This window comes from Berghia stephanieae, chromosome 14 (genome assembly GCF_034508935.2).
Source record: "Berghia stephanieae isolate SIO BIC M18660-M18661 chromosome 14, UCSD_Bste_1.3, whole genome shotgun sequence".
In the NCBI taxonomy this organism is placed as follows: Eukaryota; Metazoa; Mollusca; class Gastropoda; order Nudibranchia; family Aeolidiidae; genus Berghia; species Berghia stephanieae.
This window is the reverse complement of record NC_088373.1, coordinates 27,361,190-27,381,189: the sequence shown is the minus strand read 5'-3', so window position 1 is coordinate 27,381,189 and position 20,000 is coordinate 27,361,190. Positions and strand designations below refer to the sequence as shown.

At 37.9% G+C, this 20,000-nt stretch overlaps 1 protein-coding gene across 1 annotated transcript in view; it reads left to right on the top strand.

Annotated features, from left to right (window-relative positions):
* Positions 1-6,343, top strand: part of LOC144959491 (uncharacterized) — an 8,275-nt gene extending 1,932 nt beyond the window's left edge. Inside the window, exon 2 of the mRNA XM_078892105.1 lies at positions 3,525-6,343. Coding sequence (XP_078748231.1) covers positions 3,525-3,568 — 44 coding nt within the window. The 3' untranslated portion in view covers positions 3,569-6,343. The remainder of the gene's footprint in view (positions 1-3,524) is intronic.
* Positions 6,344-20,000: the final 13,657 nt, after the last annotated feature.

Below are 20,000 nucleotides of genomic sequence, written 5' to 3'. Positions count from 1 at the left end.
AAAAGTTAAACGGTGACAGCGTAAAGGGGAGCATGTTTTCACGGAAGACTGCTGCCTCGCTCGGTTGGGAGCGTGATGTTCGTCAGGTCACACCGAACCGTCAGCCAGTTACTAGGCGAAATAAATTTAACAAATGTGACAAAACCAAAATTGGGACATGGAATGTCAGGACCTGTGCCCAAAAAGGAAAACTAAACAACATTCTGAAAGAAATGAAACGGCTCCAAATAAATATTCTTGGCCTGGCAGAGATGAGATGGAAAGAGCAGGGAACCATGTCAAAACAAGAAAACAACATGACATATAAGATCATATGGAGTGGTGGAACCTCTTTCCAAAAAGGAGTAGGGATGATCTTAGACCAAAAATCAACCAAATTTTACAAAGGGCACGTAGCAATCTCAGACAGAGTTTTGCTGGTTAAGCTAAGAGGACCTGTAGTTGACACCAATATTATTCAAGTTTATGCACCAACAGAAGAGGCGACAGATGCAGATATGACAGAGTTTTACCATTCACTAGACAAAGCAAAACGAATGTGTAAATCACAAGAAGTCCTTATGGTAATGGGGGACCTAAATGCTAAGATTGGCAGAGGCAGAGATGGTGACATAATCGGACCACATGGACTCGGAGACAGAAATGAACGAGGAAACATCTGGGCAGATTGGTGTAGAACAAATAAATTAATGATTTCAAACACCTGGTTTCAACAACACCCAAGAAGAACCTGGACATGGCAATCACCAGGGGACAGAGCAAGGAACCAGATAGACTTTATAGCAGTATCATCAAGATTCAGAAATGGCATATTAAATTGCAAAACCTACCCAGGCGCCGATGTAGACAGTGACCATGTCCCAGTTGTTTGTACAATAAGGATAAAGTTTAAAGCTATTCAGAGAACAGCTGGTAGAATAAAGAGGGATTACAGGTTATGCAAAGACAATGGCATACAAACAAAAATGAGAGAAGAATTTGAAAATGCACTCATGATACAAAGCCAAAGTGAACCTGATAATGAAAAATGTGAAAAACAATTTGATATATTCCAAAAGTGTGTCAAAGCAACTGCAGAAAAGCATTTACCAATAGCTCAAATAAACAGCAAAAAGGAATGGATGACAAATGAAATTCTAAACCTATTTGAAGAAAGACGAAAATGCAACAGAGGGTCTGCAGAATACCAAACATTGAACAACCACATTAAATCCAAATGCATCGAGGCACACGAGAACTATCTAGACTGGAAATGCTGCGAAATCGAAAGAGAATACAAACCCAACCCCCAACAAGCTCACCAAAGAATAAAAGAACTATCAGGGAAAAGGAAAAGCAAAGCAGCAGGAAGTTGTATCCAAAACAAACAAGGGGAACTGCTATTTGAAGAACAACATATAGAAAGCCGATGGGTAGAATACATAGGCGAACTGTACAATGATCCAAATAGAAATGAACCACCACTGAAATTCAAAGAACCATTAAGCGGACCAAACATCACCAAAAGTGAAATTGAACATGCCATGGAACGAATGAGGGATGGTAAAGCAACAGGCCCTGATGAAATATCTGTAGAGGTATTAAAAAGCCTAGGAGATCTAGCAATTGATGAACTTCACATATTATTCAACAATATATACAATACTGGGAAAATTCCAGAAGATCTCTGTAACTCTATTTTCATAGCAATACCAAAGAAAGCAGGTGCAGTCAGATGCGAAAATTTTAGAACTATAAGTTTAATAAGCCACATCAACAAAATACTGTTGCGTATAATTATCAACAGGCTAAGGAATAAGATTAACCCCGAAATCGCAGAAGAACAATATGGATTCCAACCTGACAGAGGGACAAGGAACGCAATATACCTCCTCCGTGTTTTAAGTGAAAGAGCTATACAGGTTCAGACCCCACTATACCTCTGTTTTGTCGACTACAAAAAAGCTTTTGATAGAGTACGCCACGAAGAAATACTAAAACAACTGCACTCCATTGGCGCTGATGAGAAAGACCTCAGACTCATGCAAACATTATACTACACCCAGCAGGCATCTATCAAAATCGGAAACTCTACAGGAAATTCCATTCCTATTAAGAAAGGAGTCCGTCAAGGGTGTGTTGCCTCACCAGATCTGTTTAATCTATACCAAGAAACAATCATGAGGGGCATAAATAATATGGAGGGAATAAAAGTGGGAGGTCACAACATAAATAATATAAGATACGCAGACGATACGGTACTCATTGCAACATCAGAAATCCAACTTCAAAAGATTGTTGACAAAGTGGTAGTAGATAGTGAAGCCAAGGGAATGGAAGTGAATATCACCAAAACGGAATGCATGGTAATACAGAAAAACCCCGAAAACAACAACACCTGCAATATAACGATTCACGGCGAGCAACTTACCAACGTAGAAAGTTTTAAATACCTAGGTTCAATAGTGACAACAGATGGAAGATGTAACCGAGAAATACGAGCAAGAATAACTCAAGCCAAACAGGCCTTCATGGACCTGGGAAACATTTTGAAAAACAAACAGATGTCGTTCGGGATTAGATTCCGAGTCTTGAAGTGCTACGTGTGGCCAATCTTGTTATACGGATGCGAAAGCTGGACTACAAATGCAGAAACACAAAAGAACATTGAAGCTTTTGAAATGTGGTGCTTGAGAAGGATGCAGAGAATATCGTATACTGCACACAAAACGAACGAAGAAGTGCTAAAACAAACATACCAACAAAGGAAACTAATGCCCTTAATAGTGGATCGACAACTATCCTTTTTCGGACACATAGTAAGGAAAGATAAGAATGAATACCTGGCAAGTTGTGGAAAAATACCTGGTAAACGCGCCCGGGGGAGACAAAGAAAAACACTCATAGACCAACTGAAGGGCTTCACCAGCCTAACAATCCAAGAGCTGTTTGAAAAGGCAAGAGACAGGGAGGAATGGAGAGAGATAATTCATGCAGTATCCGAAGCCTGGACCAGGCATGGAACCTAGAAGAAGAAGATGATGCAGAAGGCGGTGAATTTCGATAAATACATGGCACGTTGTTAAAGCGCACACATTTATCAATGCTATATTAAGATGCGCGAGATTACGTCGCAATGAGTTATATGAATATTATTATAAGCCGAGAGCAAAGGCGCGAGACATTGAATTTTTATTGAGCAGAGTGTATATTGTTTCTGCAAATATTTTGATTATCATATTTTTCTCCTATCGATTTGCTGTTGTAATTGTAATCAATATTTACTCCGTGGTTTGAATTTAACATTTATATCATACAATGTATAACTGAGTTGAAGAAGTTATGTTCATTTGATTAGAATTAAATTTTAAGTGTGTAATTAGTCAGCAATAAGTCGAAATGGTAGGAAGTGCTAACACAAATAATAATGATAACATAAACAAAATCATATTTCATTAAATTAGGTATTTTCTAAGGGAAATAATTCGAGTTAATCAAAGCCAGAAGTAATGTTTGCACTAAAACATTATACACACATCACGAAGGGCGACGTCAAAACAAGACAGACACTTGCAACCATCGGTCATAACGGAAACGCTGATAACGGCTACAGAGGCAACTCAAACACAACCACAACAGAGTTCGGGAAATGTCCTAATCCCTTTGGTCTATCCACGAATACCTTGAAATGGAGTAACAATTTCGACAAACACTACGCCATTGATACGTTCAGAATCAACACAAGCTACAGACTACAAACTACACAGCAACCTCAATTACAACGTTTCCTCTAGACTACATTCTTTACTGAACAATTGGATTACTTGTATTTACATCTACAACAACAATACCCAACGATGTACGACGTCAATAATTACAAAAACGTTCAAGATACGAATGGTTTTACAAAATGATGTCCAATTGTGAACAATACTACTTCACTCATATGCAGTGGTGAGCATATTCAAATTTAAACTTATATCAATATACAAGTGTGCATCACCTATATCTATAACTTATAAACATTGAATATTATAATAAAGCCTGTCTTAGTATCATTGTAAAGATAAAGGCTATATATATATATAAGACAATGCAGGAAAAAGTATCGCAAAACGCCACATGAGCGATTTCTTTGGATTCATTATCTTATGATATTCAACAACCTGCGTTCAAATAACGAAAATATAGTTGACCTTATTCGACCCTACTACTTACTCTACAAGATTACATCATCTACCTGGTGTGTACTCACATGCCACTTCATCAAAACTCGATTAACAAACACAGACAATTACAACACACGACCTCTGTCGACTACTACACACGAACTCTTTGTACACACAACAATGCAACACGTAGACTAGATACAAACACCTCAACTCTTATAGTTGATATATTTTTTTCATTACATGAAAACTCATTCTAAATGGAGACAATGACTAATTAACAATTACTGACAATTTTAAAAGATGACCATTCTCGAAACGAACGGATTACTGAGAAATGTGACCTCTGATGGATGACCACAAAGAACAATTTGATTTCAATGTAGTTGTACACTACACCCTCATGACTTAAAAAGCTTAAAAATTGAAACATCAACAATGAACAATGAATGATAATAACTTCAACTTGAATTTTAAAATGATGATAATGCTATTATTATGATTTATTTTTAAATCTTTTTTATTACTTATTGAAATATAATTCTTCGTATTTGAATCTAGATGTCTATGAAATATTATTTGTACCGCATATTATAAGTTGGAATTAATGTAATAATGTTGTTTAAATGGAATCATACAATATAAAGGAATGTACAAGGTATTGGTTTTGAGATGACAGTAAATGAGTAAACATACATGGAAGCTGAGATTATCACCCATGTCGTATAGAGTTGAATTTGAGATTGAATAAGACAACGTGAGTATATCACAAATGGAATTTGAACCATCCTTTTTCACGCAATAATATTTATGTGTGATGGGATATGACGAGAATTAAACACTTTTATTGCTATGAAGATGGAATTTAAGGTGAAAAGATAATTTTTCTTTGAACTTTTAATTAATTGATATCTTACTGTCGATGTTGTAATACTTTTCAGTTTAATCGATAAATATATAAATGTTTTAATCAATTTTGGTGTTGGTAAATTTAGATTTTAATCTCTTTTAAATGATAGATTTGATGTTGTAATTTGAAAGAAAAAATAATCTATAATCGATATATATATATATATCTATTTAGATGTTGTAATCAAATTTGATGTTCGTGAATTTAATACTTTAAAACCTATAATCGATATATATCTATTTAGATGTTGTAATCAAATTTGATGTTCGTGAATTTAATACTTTAAAACCTATAATCGATATATATGAATGTTGTAATCAACTTTGGTGTTTTTGAATTTAAAGTTTAAAGTTGTTAAGTGTTTAACTGGTATAAGTATTTGTCATTTTAAAAAAAATAGACTATTTCTTACATTTGTTTATTACATTTTAGTTCGACATTACATATATATTTAATCTCTTACTGTTATTTTTTTTTGAATTGAAATTGTTTTAAGTCAATTTAAATTCTAAGAAAGGGGCGTATGTAAGAGAGTAAGCCTATGCAAAAGGTTATCTAAGAAATTTGGTGCAAAACTGTCGATTATATATATCAGCAAATGGGTTTAGTGAGTACATAGTGCAGGCATATCAGCTAAGCTTGGTCAGTGCATGACACATGTGGGCAGTTTTATGTCCAAGCTATTTGAGACGCATTATACCTGTGCGCAGTTTTATGTCCAAGCTATTTGAGACGCATGACACGTGTGCGCACCGTTTTGTGTCCAAGTTAGTGGATAGGTTATCGTGTTGAAACATGTGAAACGGGCATTTATCAAAATAATGTTATGTGATAAAAGGCGGGGTTTAACATCAATATGTGGGAATTGACGTTTAAGGTTTGAATATGGTTGGGTCTTACTCTTAGGGGTTGGATTATAGACTGACAGGGAACTGTCGAAACTGCAAGGGGGCGTGGAAACAATGGAACTGTGGGTAAAATTTTGATAGGGATAAAAGAGGATGTTTCGAGGAAAACGGGGGGAATTCTGATTCTACTTTACAATGAGCTGCACTTACCTAAGTTCTAACATCCTACTAAGAATCTTTATTTTACGGACTTAGAAATATTCCACGTATATTGAAAATGGTTACTTAGGCAAAACGACTTAACATTTGGATTGATTTTACGGATTTGGAATTTATGAAACTGATTGAACTGATTGCTATTTGATTTGGATTTGGAATTAATCATGATTTGGATTTTGAATCTATCACAAACAAATAAAACTGTAAGAAATGAAACTTGGAATCTGGACTTTTATTTGAATGTCTTGATGTTGTACATTCAGTTATCATCATCGGCCCTTGAACTTTTTACAACACAACGCAAAGGATAATATTACTATCTACCAAAAAACCACTATACGATCATAAGCCATTACATATGTGTGCAACTACCCCACAAGGGGACATGCACTTATTTGTATGTCTGATAACCCAATTCATTATGGGCTCACTGTTGTAATGGAAATCTAAAAAAAATTACGCACTTACTACAACATTGTTAATCTAGGCCCATAATTGGGTTCGGATGTCAGACCTGTATATACATACACGTTGATTAAAGGTTATTATTACGTCTTGTGATCAGAAAAGAAAATTTTCTTCCCGGGTTAAAAGGGAACAGTGGAATGTATGTTTGTGAATAGAGTAAGGTTTGATAAGTTCACGTCAGAAAAGAGATGTGGAGATATACTCTGTATATCTACGTCAAAAACAATTGAGAAACATGACATTCATAAAGAAAAAAATTCAGGAAAAGCTTGAATTGGATTGCAAAAACGGTTTGGAAAATTCAACTGGGCTGATACGGAGATATTTCTGAACGAAAGTCTTTGGTGGCAAATTTTCTGGGGTCGAATCAACCAGATGAAATTGGAGAGGAAGTTGGGTTTTTTAAAATCATTTCCAACTATAATCAGATTATAGATAAGTGGCGCGTGTTTTTCTTCTTTTTCTCAGCTGGCCCTCAGTGCACAGCTGCAAAAGTTTGTATCAAACTCTGAATCAATTTGTCTTAATCAAAAAATATTTTTAAATTAATTGTAAAACGATAGGAAAGGATTTCGCTTATATCAGCTATATTAAAATCGATAACTGGTAAGGATCGTAACTCACAGATGATTTACAGTATCAAAATTATGACTTTTCCGCTTATCCACTTTGAAGAAATTTGTTAAAATGAAAAGTTCGGTTAATTGAAATTTAAACGTTATGCATTCAGTAATCTGATTATGAAGGAACGAATGGCGATCCTTAACTATCAGACATCTACATTTTATAACTATCAATACATATTACTGATGAATACAAATGACAGTGAACATAACTCACTTTCAACATCTTTTTGATTGCAACATTTATAGAAATAGCTTGTGTTTCTGCCGAAGAGGATTACATAAATTTAATGTAAACTGGTCAAAAGTAGAAATTCATCAATTTATGATATATTGTTTCCACATAAATATGTACTTATGTTCAGCAATAACAACAACTACAACAACATCACCAATAACAACAAAGACATACTGGACACATCAATCATCAAATTCTAATGACGACGATGAGGAAAAGAAGAAATGAAACGACCATGGAATGATTTCTTGGCATCACTCTATCCAATGAAATCCAATTTTCCTCCAGTTTGCTAAGGTTGGAGCATGCCTTTTCCCAGTCTTCCCTTGTTATATCATTTATTGCTCGTCGGTGAGAGTAAATTTGATGATTCACCTCTCATCTTTCCATTTACTTGGGTCCAAATGATCTCAATTGGATTGCGCTCACAGTGATATGGGGGAAGTCGCGCAACCTCGTGTCAAAACTCATTGATTAGACAGTCTGCTTTGAAAACTGTTTCTGGTTTGTTTGTATTTGAGTATAGTTGAGGCTTTGATAAATAGTCAGAATATTTAGTGTTGCCTGATGGAGCGATGAAATCATATCAGTTTTTATAGTTGCCGAAGTTAGCGCATTGAGGTGATCATGGGCCACACAATTGTAGCGTTGTCCAATGCAATACGGCTGAATGCTTCGAGGAAAGGCAGCAAACGGTTCTTTATCCAGTCTTCAAACCCATCTGCATTAACCCCAGAATGATAGTCTCTGCCTTCGAGATGATGCAGAAAAGAAATGGGATGGCATTCTCCTAAATACCCAGTATTTTCACCACCTGCAAGAATATCAATGATCCTCTGTCCAGAACTCACGTTCACCCAGTTCCGTACATCTTTGGATGATATCCGTATCAAAGTTGTCTTGGATCATTTTCCTATCACGTCGTTCCACACTTGTGATCTCTCCGTCGTATTTCGATAATCCTCTTCTCGGGGTTGATTGTGAAATTCCAATTCCATGACCGGCCTCTTTAATGGCTTATCGATATACACAAGTAGATTTCTTTTCTCAGCTTACCAGAGTGTCGTATCGTATTCTATAGTTTAAAAGCGTATAATATGTTTTAAAATCCTTTAAATATTCTGTGAAACGTTCGTTCACAAATACAATTTTTCAAAGTTATATAAACAGTTTTCATCTTTAATATGACGATATTGAGTATATTATAATCAGTATTTCAAATGATTTAAAATTGGAGATTTCATATCTATAATTGCGACATGATGTAGATAATAAGCAATAAATCATAAATTCAAAATTTAAGGCAAACTACATAAGTTATAAGTTATTCGGAAACAAGTATGACGTGAACTCATAATCACTAGCCGGAACTACATATCAACACAAGAATTTTTGGAAAACCTATGAATTCATGTCATATTTTGTGGTGAGTAACTTTTAAATATTTTTTACAGTGTAAAATCTCGAATTTTATGACAGCGGTTTTAAAGTGTTTTTTTATAGGTCTTAAAGATGAAAACTTTTTTGATATGGCATCAATACGGTCCAAAATCTATACTCAGTTAAGACAAATTGATTCAAAGGTTGACACACATTTTTACAACTTTTGATAGAGGGACAGTTGAGAAACACCAGAAAAACAGAAAAAAAATCTGACTATAATACTATAAAAACATCCAAGTTTAACAGAATTTGAAAAGGTTATGAGGAGAAAAATCAATTCGTTTCATTTCACAAATATTACAATTCATAAATACCTATCCCCAGCCTTTTTAAAGTAATATTCCACATTCCACAATGCTTTTCATTTGGTGTCTGTTAAAATATTCAGTATTATTTCTTTCTTTTTTGTGTGTGTATAAACTACTGTTCAATCAAAATTTGAAGCATGACTCGTCCATTTGTTTATCATTACTATAATAATGATACTGACTTGACTGACTTGAGGTCTTTCGCTTCTTAATCATCCGATCGGGACGCCTCGACTGCCTCTCTAATCATCTGTGTCATTTCCTTCCTCAGTTCACGGTCTTTTGCTGTGGATGCATATTTAGCATTCTCCAAGACATCAACACAAGAACAATCAGTATCTACACAATCTTTAATTCCATCACATATTATCATATCTATTAGATAAATGTGACTCCTCTCCCCACAATGTCAATATGACGGGCTGATGTAGACGCTGAAAAGTAACGACAAAAGCTAAAAAATATGAGACTTTATATATTTATTTGTTTTATTTTGTAGGTCTGATAACAATATATTATTATGATCTGATAACAATATATTATTATGGGCTCATTGTTGTAATGGAAATCTAAAAAAAAAGAACAAAAAACAAAACAAAAAAAGGTTAAACATCAGAACTGCATATATATATATATATATATATTATATATATATATATATATATATATATATATATTATATATATGTATATATATATGTATATATATATATATATATATATATATATATATATATATATATATATATATATATATATATATAACACGTCACTTTGGTCCTATTCATTATATTTAGGGGGAAAATAGTTTCCTAATTAGAAAATAAATAAATGAATAAAAACAAAATCAAATGTTAAAAATGCCCCCCATACAATTTGCTACATTTTTCATGGATCACTCCGTGGTCGGGCATTAGAGTTCTTATCTCATTTATTTTTATTTATTTACTTTTTTTTTTACCTAGTTAATAAGCGGATATTTACCTCGAATTACCTAAATTGCGAAACCGGAAATCCGGGATAAATCGAAGAGCTGACATCCAGGTTCTATAATTTCACATTTCTGGTAATTTCAAATTCTCACAAATTTACTTTTCAACATCCTGTCACTATGCCATAACACCAGGTAGAGATTTGTGGCCACCAATGAGCACTTATTACCAGGTCTGATAACCAAACGCAATTATGGGCTTGAATTTTCATTGATTTTCATTACGGACAAAATTTTTCGGTTGGTTTGAGAGTATTTCTATTACAACAACGAGCCCATAACGATTTGGGTTATCAGACCTGCAAATAAGTACACGTCGGGGACCACCAATAGGCACAAGCGATTAAAAAAAACAAAACATTCAAATAAAAAATTAAACCCGTAGAAATGAACGAATGAACAGAAATACGAAGCACACCCAGATACAATAATACCTGAGTAGGACACAGATTACATTGCATTTTAAAAAAGTAATTTTTAATCATTCCCATTAGAATAATGAATCAACAAAAATCAATGCAAATTAATTGAGGAAAAAAAACAAACAACCCACCACCCCCTCCCAAAATAAATAAAATAAGCTGATATAATTAAATAAAATCAACAAAGGACGACAAATCAAAGGGAACATTTACAACAACAAAAACTATAATTCTAATACTACTAAGCAATACAAATAAACACGTTAAAATATAACTGAAATCAACCTTAATATTTACAACAACATTCATTTAAAAAAAAATCAAAAATAACCAAATAAAGTGTGGACCCAAAATTGTCACGAGATGAAAATTAAATAATCAAACAAACTGAAAATGAAAAAAAAAAGGAAAACAAATGAAAATCACACTATTGTTTGCCTATTCGTGCAGCTAAAACAACAGTTTAAAGGTAAGGATTATAAGTAAATGGCGTTAATATAATTTAGTGTTTCTTTATTTGGTTAGTTTAAAAAAAATATATAAATACAACACAAATCAAATTACATTAACGTGGTTTGGTTTATAGTGGGCAAAAAAATATATTAAAAAATGAAAAATTAACTAGAGAAAAAATGAAAGAAAAAGATTAAGAGAAATATAGAAACATTGGGTTACGGTTTAGGTTAAGGTATTGTTAGAAAGAAGAAAAACAACATCGAAATATAGAAACATTGGGTTACGGTTTAGGTTAAGGTATTGTTAGAAAGAAGAAAAACAACATCGAAATATAGAAACATTGGGTTACGGTTTAGGTTAAGGTATTGTTAGAAAGAAGAAAAACAACATCGAAATATAGAAACATTGGGTTACGGTTTAGGTTAAGGTATTGTTAGAAAGAAGAAAAACAACATCGGCCTAAATCAATATTGAATAAAATTGGAAAGGGGGATGAGGGGGAGGGGGGGGGGAGTATCTTCAGGGAACAAAATACCAAATAATTGTATCTTGTGCACAATTTGAGTTAATGGATAGGTTAATACAGTTCCATTAATCACGTGATTTGGTCGATCTGGAAAGAATATCAATTGTTAAAGTACAGGCTGCTGCATTTAAAAGCAAACAAAGAACGCTATAACAAATCTTTCTTATCCGCTGCAATTAGGAATTATCAAATGTTAATGCTTTCGATTTATTACTAATACCATTATTTCTGAAATCTTTAATTAATTAGGGAGAACATAGATATAAGAGCGAGTGTGAGAATGAATGATCTGAATGTTTTCTACGGCACCAAATGCCAACTACCTTTGATACATTGTTATTGTTATGTTGTATCATCATCTATCCTGCTATAGATATTATCTTTTACCTTGAGCCATGTAAAATACAATGTAATTTCCTGTTTTTGGATTAATAAAGTTCATCTTATCTTTAGAAAGGAGGAAAAGACAATGAGGCGGTCTGAAAAAGAGAGGGTGAGATTTGAAATAAGAAAGAGAAAGGTAATGGCTGAAGAATGGTTTTGAGACCGAAACATTCTCAGTCAAGTTATTTTATTTTTTGTTTGTTTGTTTTGTTTTTTGAAGCTGTCATATTCATTTTTACAGTCCACAGCTCCAAGCAGCTTGCTTTGAATAAAAAGCTCAATTCCTTTAGAAAACGCTTTAAGCACGTTTAGTGGATATTGGTCTATATAAATATTCAAGCTTTTTGTTTGGCTGTGTTTTTTTAAATATTGTTTGCTTTCATGTTATCCAGATAGTCTCTGGATGATGAAAATGTTGCTGCTTGAAACTCGAAGAAATAAATAAAATAGAAAATAAAATAGAACCTTAAATTTATTCAACAAAGACAGATAATATGGACAATTTATCAATAAAACACGGTGAGTGAAACATTAAGAACGAATCAGAGAACAATGCCATTCTCACATTTTATTATAGGTCTATCTGTCCATAGATTACACTGAAAAACTCACAGTAATGAGGCCAAAGGCACATCATCAACAGGGATGTTGTTGTTATTATTGTTGTTGTTATTGTTGCTGTTGTTGTCATTGTTGTTGCTGGCATTGGCTGTTGATGTCGTGGATGTTGTGGTGGTGGAAGTGGTGGGATTGGTGAAGTTGGCATTGCCGGGGATTGGAGGGCTGGAGTAAGTTGAGTTGAGACGGTAAAGCTGAGGCTCCACAGGTTGGGGACTGGGAACTGTTGGTGAAAGAAAGAATAAGTCAAAAAGTAAAAATGGTTTCCTTTTCACATATACAGAGTAAATGAGCCAAACTGAGTATTACTGCTTATTCAATACATTTTAAAAATCATATAATAATAAATATTTAAAAAGGGTTTGATTATGATTCTGTTCTCAGTGAGTCAAAATCTAAATAATTTCAAATAGCCTCATAATTGTTCGAGATGTTAAGGGGCGGTTTGGGTCTAATTATTATTAGGAAAATCCTTCGAAAAATTGATTTTGAGATTTTGGTGGAAATTGATATTTTATTACCCTAGAAATAATATAAGTGAAGTCCAAATTCTCAAAGTAGACTATAAAGTCATGAAAAACACAGTCGAAAATGGTACAGATAGTAAGAAAAGTGTGAAAAACTGGAAGCCATTTTGCTATTTTCTCAAAATGTCATATTTCTAAGGGTATGGGATACCGTGTCAAACGTTTCTCTGAATCTATTCAATGAAATTGTCAGAAAATTCCCACAGATATCACAGAGATAATGTATTGTGTCACCATAGAGAGATTTTTTTGATAAAATATGTGAATTTTGAATTATAATCCTAATTCTGAATTTTTAACATCAATTTTGTCATAACATTTTGATTCTCAACTTTGTAATGTTCTAATAAAAAATTCCATAAGCTAAAGCCGTAAAAGCTCTCTATGGTGACACACTATAGTACAATGTTGACAAGAGGGAAGAATATGGAGGTCATTCCTTCAATAGTTTTTGTGGAACGTTTGCCACAAGATTGTTATATTTTTTGATATCAGACCCCCAAATTAGGTCGCAAAATGGGTATCGACACAGATAATTAAATTCTTTTACCATAAATGTTGTTTTTTTAACCTATAATGACGATACAGAATGATTAAAACCGCCCAACATTGGTAGTTCAATTTTTTTTTTGGAAAAGACCCAAACCGCCCCTTAAACATATGTCACATAACACTGCCTTGAGGCATTTGGTCAACATATGAGATAGGACAAAACATTTTTGATAATTTTGATTTTAAAATCTGAATCTGGAACAAAAATCAGAATTTGGTAAAATTTGAGTCCTTAAAGACCTGTATAATAGTGCAAGTCTAGTGAAGGAGATTGAATATAATATATATTGTCGTGATGTAATATAATATAATGGTTTTTAAGTAGTAATAGTAGTCGTAGTTGTAGAAGTACATTGAACTAAATACATGAAAATCCTACCTATGCATATACTTTGACAAGATAAACACACCTAAAAATGTATACTTATTTATCTTGAACCTAAATCATTTGTCATAATGAAGAATACGCTATACTGATTCAAACCCTGTTCATCATCTCTCATTTTTTAAAAATCCAACGAAGCTGAGAGTGTTGGTGGAAAAAAACCCCGACCTTGGACAGAGAATTTCCGACTTTTCCTGACCTGTCCGACCAAAAGGTCAAATTTCCGACTTATCCGATATCGCTGGACAAGTTGTAATTTAAATCATTTATATCATGCCTATTCCATATACAAACAGCTTTAGGCACCTTTTCAATACAAACATAAAATTTACAATAACAGATCATACATAAAACATGATTAAGACATCCATATCATGAAAATAAGCCATAAACGGAAACTGGTTTTGATCTATTATTAATATTTCCTAATAAAATAAGTCTTAATATCTGTCTTAAAAGTCGATTTAAATGATATGTAAGAAATGTAATTTCCGAAGTGGAGTCTCTGGAGAGTCTCACGAAAAGGAGAAAATGGCAATGGTTGGGGCATGTCTGTCGCAGACCTGATGAAACAATGATAAGAAAGGCTCTACGATGGACACCCCAAGGAAAAAGGAAGCGGGGTAAGACCTCAAGATTTAGTACGTTACCACCAGTGACCAACTAAATCCATTGATTAAACCGCTGCCTGACCCGATAACCCTGGTGCCATTAATTAGAGATAATCCTCCCTGCATATCCGTCCCTTGTCAACGCCTATTGAGTCACTAAGTTGGCCTTTCCTAACTAGTCTCGATAAACAACAACACTGCAATTCTACCCCCCCCCATCCACCTTCTTTTTGTTTCATTCTCTCTCTTTCTCTCTCTCTCACCCCATCCCCCCCTTCCACCACCTTCTTTTTTCATTCTCAGTCTTTCTCTACCCCCTCCCCGTCTCTCTCTCTCTCTCTCTCTCTCTCTCTCTCTCTCTCTCTCCCTCTCTCTCTCTCTCTCTGTTCTTGCCTTTGTCTATGATTTTTCATACGAAAGTCGTGGTTCAGTTATAAGAGAGCAAAAGCTGAGGGATAAAATGTTGTCTTTTATACACTGCAATGTCCACTAATAAATGTGCTCAAAGCGCAAACAAGCTAACAGCAACACTTAACATGTAGGGGTGAATTTTAATTCAGAAAAGTGAGTAGAGTGTTGATAATAACAAGAAATGAAGTGAGAAGGAAAGTGCCAGAAGACAACAGAGAATAAAAAATGTCACGGCGGAGATCGGGCCTGGAGGCCGCGACCTTACTGGTACGACAACTCCGCCTGGCCGGGCCCCCTCGTGGATCTTTACCTTGCTGCTGGTGAGGGGGCTTGAGCCACACGGGAGGGCAAAGGTGTAAATCCCGGTTGACCGTCACGAGACCATCCCGGGTATCGAGCCAACGAGCCACATGAGCTGCTCGCCCCGATGTGTGACTAAATTTGATCCAACCCGGTGCCCGAATAGCAGCGCTATCCCGGGCGCCACACTACTATGTTCATGAACGTTCCAAATCAGTTCAGTCAATGGCGAAGCGGTCTGCCGCCTAGCCAAATGATACCGCGTTCGTGTCACCAGGGTCGTCGGCACGTTCGAGAAAAAAGCAAGCGTCCCTCTACACAATCGATTCGCGGCCTGCCGATCGGAAAATGCGACGATGGGGATAGCGACCTGACGCACATATTGTCCCTGAATGTCGAGAGCCAGAGTATGGCAAAAAATGAGCTTTTATCAAAGCTACTGGCCGCTCATAGCGTAGACATCCTCCTGCTACAGGAGACCCACCTTTACTCAGGCGCGCAATCTTCCCGATTCCAGATCCCAGGCTATACGGTGGTCCAGCGCGAGGACACTTCGAGGTTCAAAGGAGGGGTTAGCGTTTACGCTAAAGAGCCATCGAAGGTAAGGGTCATTGAGAGCGTAACGGACAGCAATGGGGTGAACCGAATTTCCGTGGAAGTAGGTGGACTGGGTCTGCATAATATCTACAAACCACCTAGAGCGACTTGGACTACACCACCGGTACCGGTGGTCAGCCATCCTTCCATCTGTCTGGGACTTTAATAGCCACCATCACGAATGGGGCTACCGAGACTGCAACGAGGCAGGAAGACAACTCCGCTCATGGATGGACTGTAATGATCTACACCTAGTGTACGATCCTACAGCCAAGGGTACCTTCGGGGGTAACCGCCATAAGAAGGAGTATACTCCAGACCTCACCCTCGTTACGAAAGGCGCGAACGGTGAACCGCTCTAGGTGAAGCGAACTGTTCTCGGGGACTTCCCGCATAGCCAGCACAGGCCGGTTCTTGTCACAGCTGGGGTGACAATACCGAGGGTGCAGTCTCTCCCACTTTGCAGAGGGAACTTCAGGAAAGCTGACTGGGAGGAATTCAGTTCCTATATCGAGCAGGGCAGGTTTGCCCTGCCATTCCTCCAAAGTCCGAGAATATAACCAGATTTAGCAGGCTACTGGTTAAGAGCGCTCAACGTTCTATTCCAAGGGGCAAACGGAAATTCTACACCCCTTGCTGGACAGCAGAGTCGGAAGAGCTGAATTGAGAGTACCAGCAGACCCAGTCCCAGGACGTAGCCGATAGACTACTTCAGTCTCTGGCAGAGGGAAGGAAGCAACGGTGGCAGGAAATCGTGGAAAGTCTCGACTTTACACACTCCAGCCGCCACGCTTGGCGTTTGATAAAGAAATTGGACCCAGACCGGAATTACGCGAAGGCTGCACCGGAGTGTGAGGCAGACACAATTGCCAAAAACATTAAGAACCGTAGCAAACGGGTCCCTAATCAGGCTTTTGAGCGCGGTGTCCGCAAGGCGTACCGTACGATTTTGGACTCGTTACCTGCGGAAAAGTCGGACTGGACGGCCCCGTTCAGTCCCCGAGAAGTGGGTGCAGCCATTAGCGATGTGAAGAACGGCAAAGCAGCAGGGATAGATGGTGTATATCCCGATATGGTGACGCATCTGGGCCCCAGGGCACGGGCCTGGCTGGCAGAGGCAATGTCCGACGTCCTTGCAATAGGAAAGCTTCCATCAGTGTGGAAGCATGCGAAGATAGTTGCCATCCTGAAGCCAGGGAAACCGGCGAAGGAGGCCGACAGTTACAGACCCATATCGCTGCTGAGCTGTCTTTACAAATTGCTGGAGCGTGTTCAATTAAACCCATGGGGGCCGGTCCTAGACGCTGCCCTGCCACCCGAGCAGGCGGGCTTCAGGGAAGGGAGGTGCACCACTGAGCAGGTCATTGCCCTTACAGAGCATATTGAGCACGGGTACGAGAGAAAACAGCAAACATGTGCTGTCTTTATAGACCTATCAGCGGCGTACGATACGGTCTGGTGCGAAGGGTTGACTTGCAAAAATCATAAGGTGCAAAAAAACCCTTGAAATTGTTCTCTTCGATCTTAGGGGAAAGGTAATTCCACGTCGCGCTAGGAGACGCCACGAGCAAAGTAAGGAAATTAAGGAATGGGTTCCCTCAGGGGTCGGTACTTGCGCCAATGTTGTTTAACGTTTACATTAGCGATATGCCGAACACTTCCTCCCTGAGGCTGGGATACGCGGACGACTGGGCACTCGTTACTCAGAGTAAAGTGTGGATCCGTCTCGAAAGCGTACTTAGCGAGGACGTCACCAGACTCAAATCCTACTTCGACAAGTGGTACCTGAAGATAAACACTTCAAAAACCGTGGCCACTGCATTTCACCTATGCAGTGCTTGGCACACCCGCAAACTGAATGTCCTAGTCGGGGACCAGCCACTCCCATATGAGACGCATCCAAAATATTTAGGGGTGACGTTGGATCGCAGCCTTACCTATCGGGTGCATCTCGAAGGGGTTGCCGGAAGATAGAGAAGCGGAATAGTCTTCTGAGGAAGCTGGCGGGATCGACTTGGGGCGCTAGCCAAGCGCTCCTGAGAACGTCCGCCTTAGCACTATGCTATTCCACCGCGGAGTATTGCGCTCCAGTGTGGGGTAGAAGCAGAAACGTTGAGCAGGTGGATGTAAAACTTCGCAAGTCGATGCAAATAGTGTCAGGAACGTTAGCAACAACCCCTAGAGAATGGGGCCCGATAGTGGCAGCGATCCAGCCCCCCGATGTCCGGAGGGAGACGATTACGGGAAACTGGCTGAGTAAGATCAAAGAGAGAGGGAATGGGGATACCCCTCTGATGAGAATAATGGACGGTGCCCCTGTTTCTAACCGAAATAAGTCCCGGCAGCCCTTGTACGCAGAATCCCTAACTACGGACAGAGCTGCACATACGAGATGGAAGTCGGTTTGGACGAATTCAATCCATCGTGTGGGCGGGGACCTACACTCCTCTAAGCTTGGTGATAAGTTGCCAGGCTTTGATACCAGTAAGAGGAGACATTGGGTGGCTGCGAATCGGCTTCGGTCGAGGAGCTGCCTAACGGCAAGTGCATTACACCGGTGGGGTCTTACTACCTGTCCAATATGTCCCCGCTGTGGGACGGTAGAGCATCTAGTCGAAAGGTGTGTTGTGACGATGCTACCCGGCGGGTTCGCGACGGTGCACGAATGCATACCAAACTTTGCTGATTGGGTCGATCGTCATAACATAGTAGTGTGAACCATAAGAGGCTGCTGCTGCTGATTGGGTCGATCGTCATAACATAGTAGTGTGAACCATAAGAGGCTGCTACCTGGCCGGGGAGACCGCGACTCGCTTTTGAATTCATCAACAAAGAGACATTTCAGTGTTTGAAAAATCAAATTGATATGTTACCGATCGTGTCAAAACGTCAATACGTCGAGGATGAATGGGCATGATCTATATTAACTTTCCATGTGCTCGAGGTCATTGGTCACATTGCAAAATGTGCTCAAAGTGACCTGCATAGTGAAAAGTGTTCACAAATTTTGAACTATCTAACATTACGATTGGTTATTGTGTTCAGCTTGACATATGGGTATGTTTACAACTTTCATAAACAAAGCAGCGTGTTTTCATTTGTTCAGAAATGTCCAATCGTTGGACAGCAACGAATCACGTGATTGATGACTCGGTTGGACGAAAACATGAATATAGATCGCTCCCATTGGACCAGAAATGTGAATATCGTAGAAGTACGATGAGAAATGCATACTTCCGGTGTTTTTGAAAATGTCAAAGTGACAAATTAGAAGGAGCAGGCACTGGTTTGAGATAAAGATCTGAAAAATTATGTCTGAAACAGTGCCAGACAAATTAGGGAGCAGGCACAAAGCCTAAAGAAGCTGATATATAGAGAAGTGATAGTACATGGAACGAGATAAAAAAAAGTTAGCTCAGGATAGAGAAGGATGGAAACTGTTTTTCTGTTGCATATACCCTGACCCAGGGTGAAAAAGGCAATGATGATGACTGGTGTGAGATAAAGATCTGAAAAAGTGTGTATGAAACAGTGTCAGACAAACTAGGGAGCAGGCACTGGTGTTAGAAGAGTCGCTAGACCTACCCATACCAAGCACCCGACGTCCTCTGAGGTTTTTTTTCGAGCTTGGTATGGGTAGGTCTAGAGGCTCTTCTCTTTATTCTTAGTATTTTGTTCGTGCCCGAAGTCTTTATCCGGATGACGGCAGAGGACGGCAGTGCCGGATCTCCGGTATGGGTTAGCCCTTAATTCAATTTCTTCTCCGGTCCGACTTGCCCTCCATTTGACCATTCCTCTCGGCCGGTCTCTTGTTTTATCATAGCAAAACGAGCACTCGTTTTGGATGCCGAACCCTACAGGAATCGAACGCGAACGTTCAATCATGCCAGATGCATTGCATATTTCGAAATCGACAACCGCAAAGACCCTAAACAACTCGATAATATCGTGACAACGGAGAGATGCGCCGGCAGAAAGAAACGTCGATCGAACGAAAGCGGCAAGATACAGTGGGA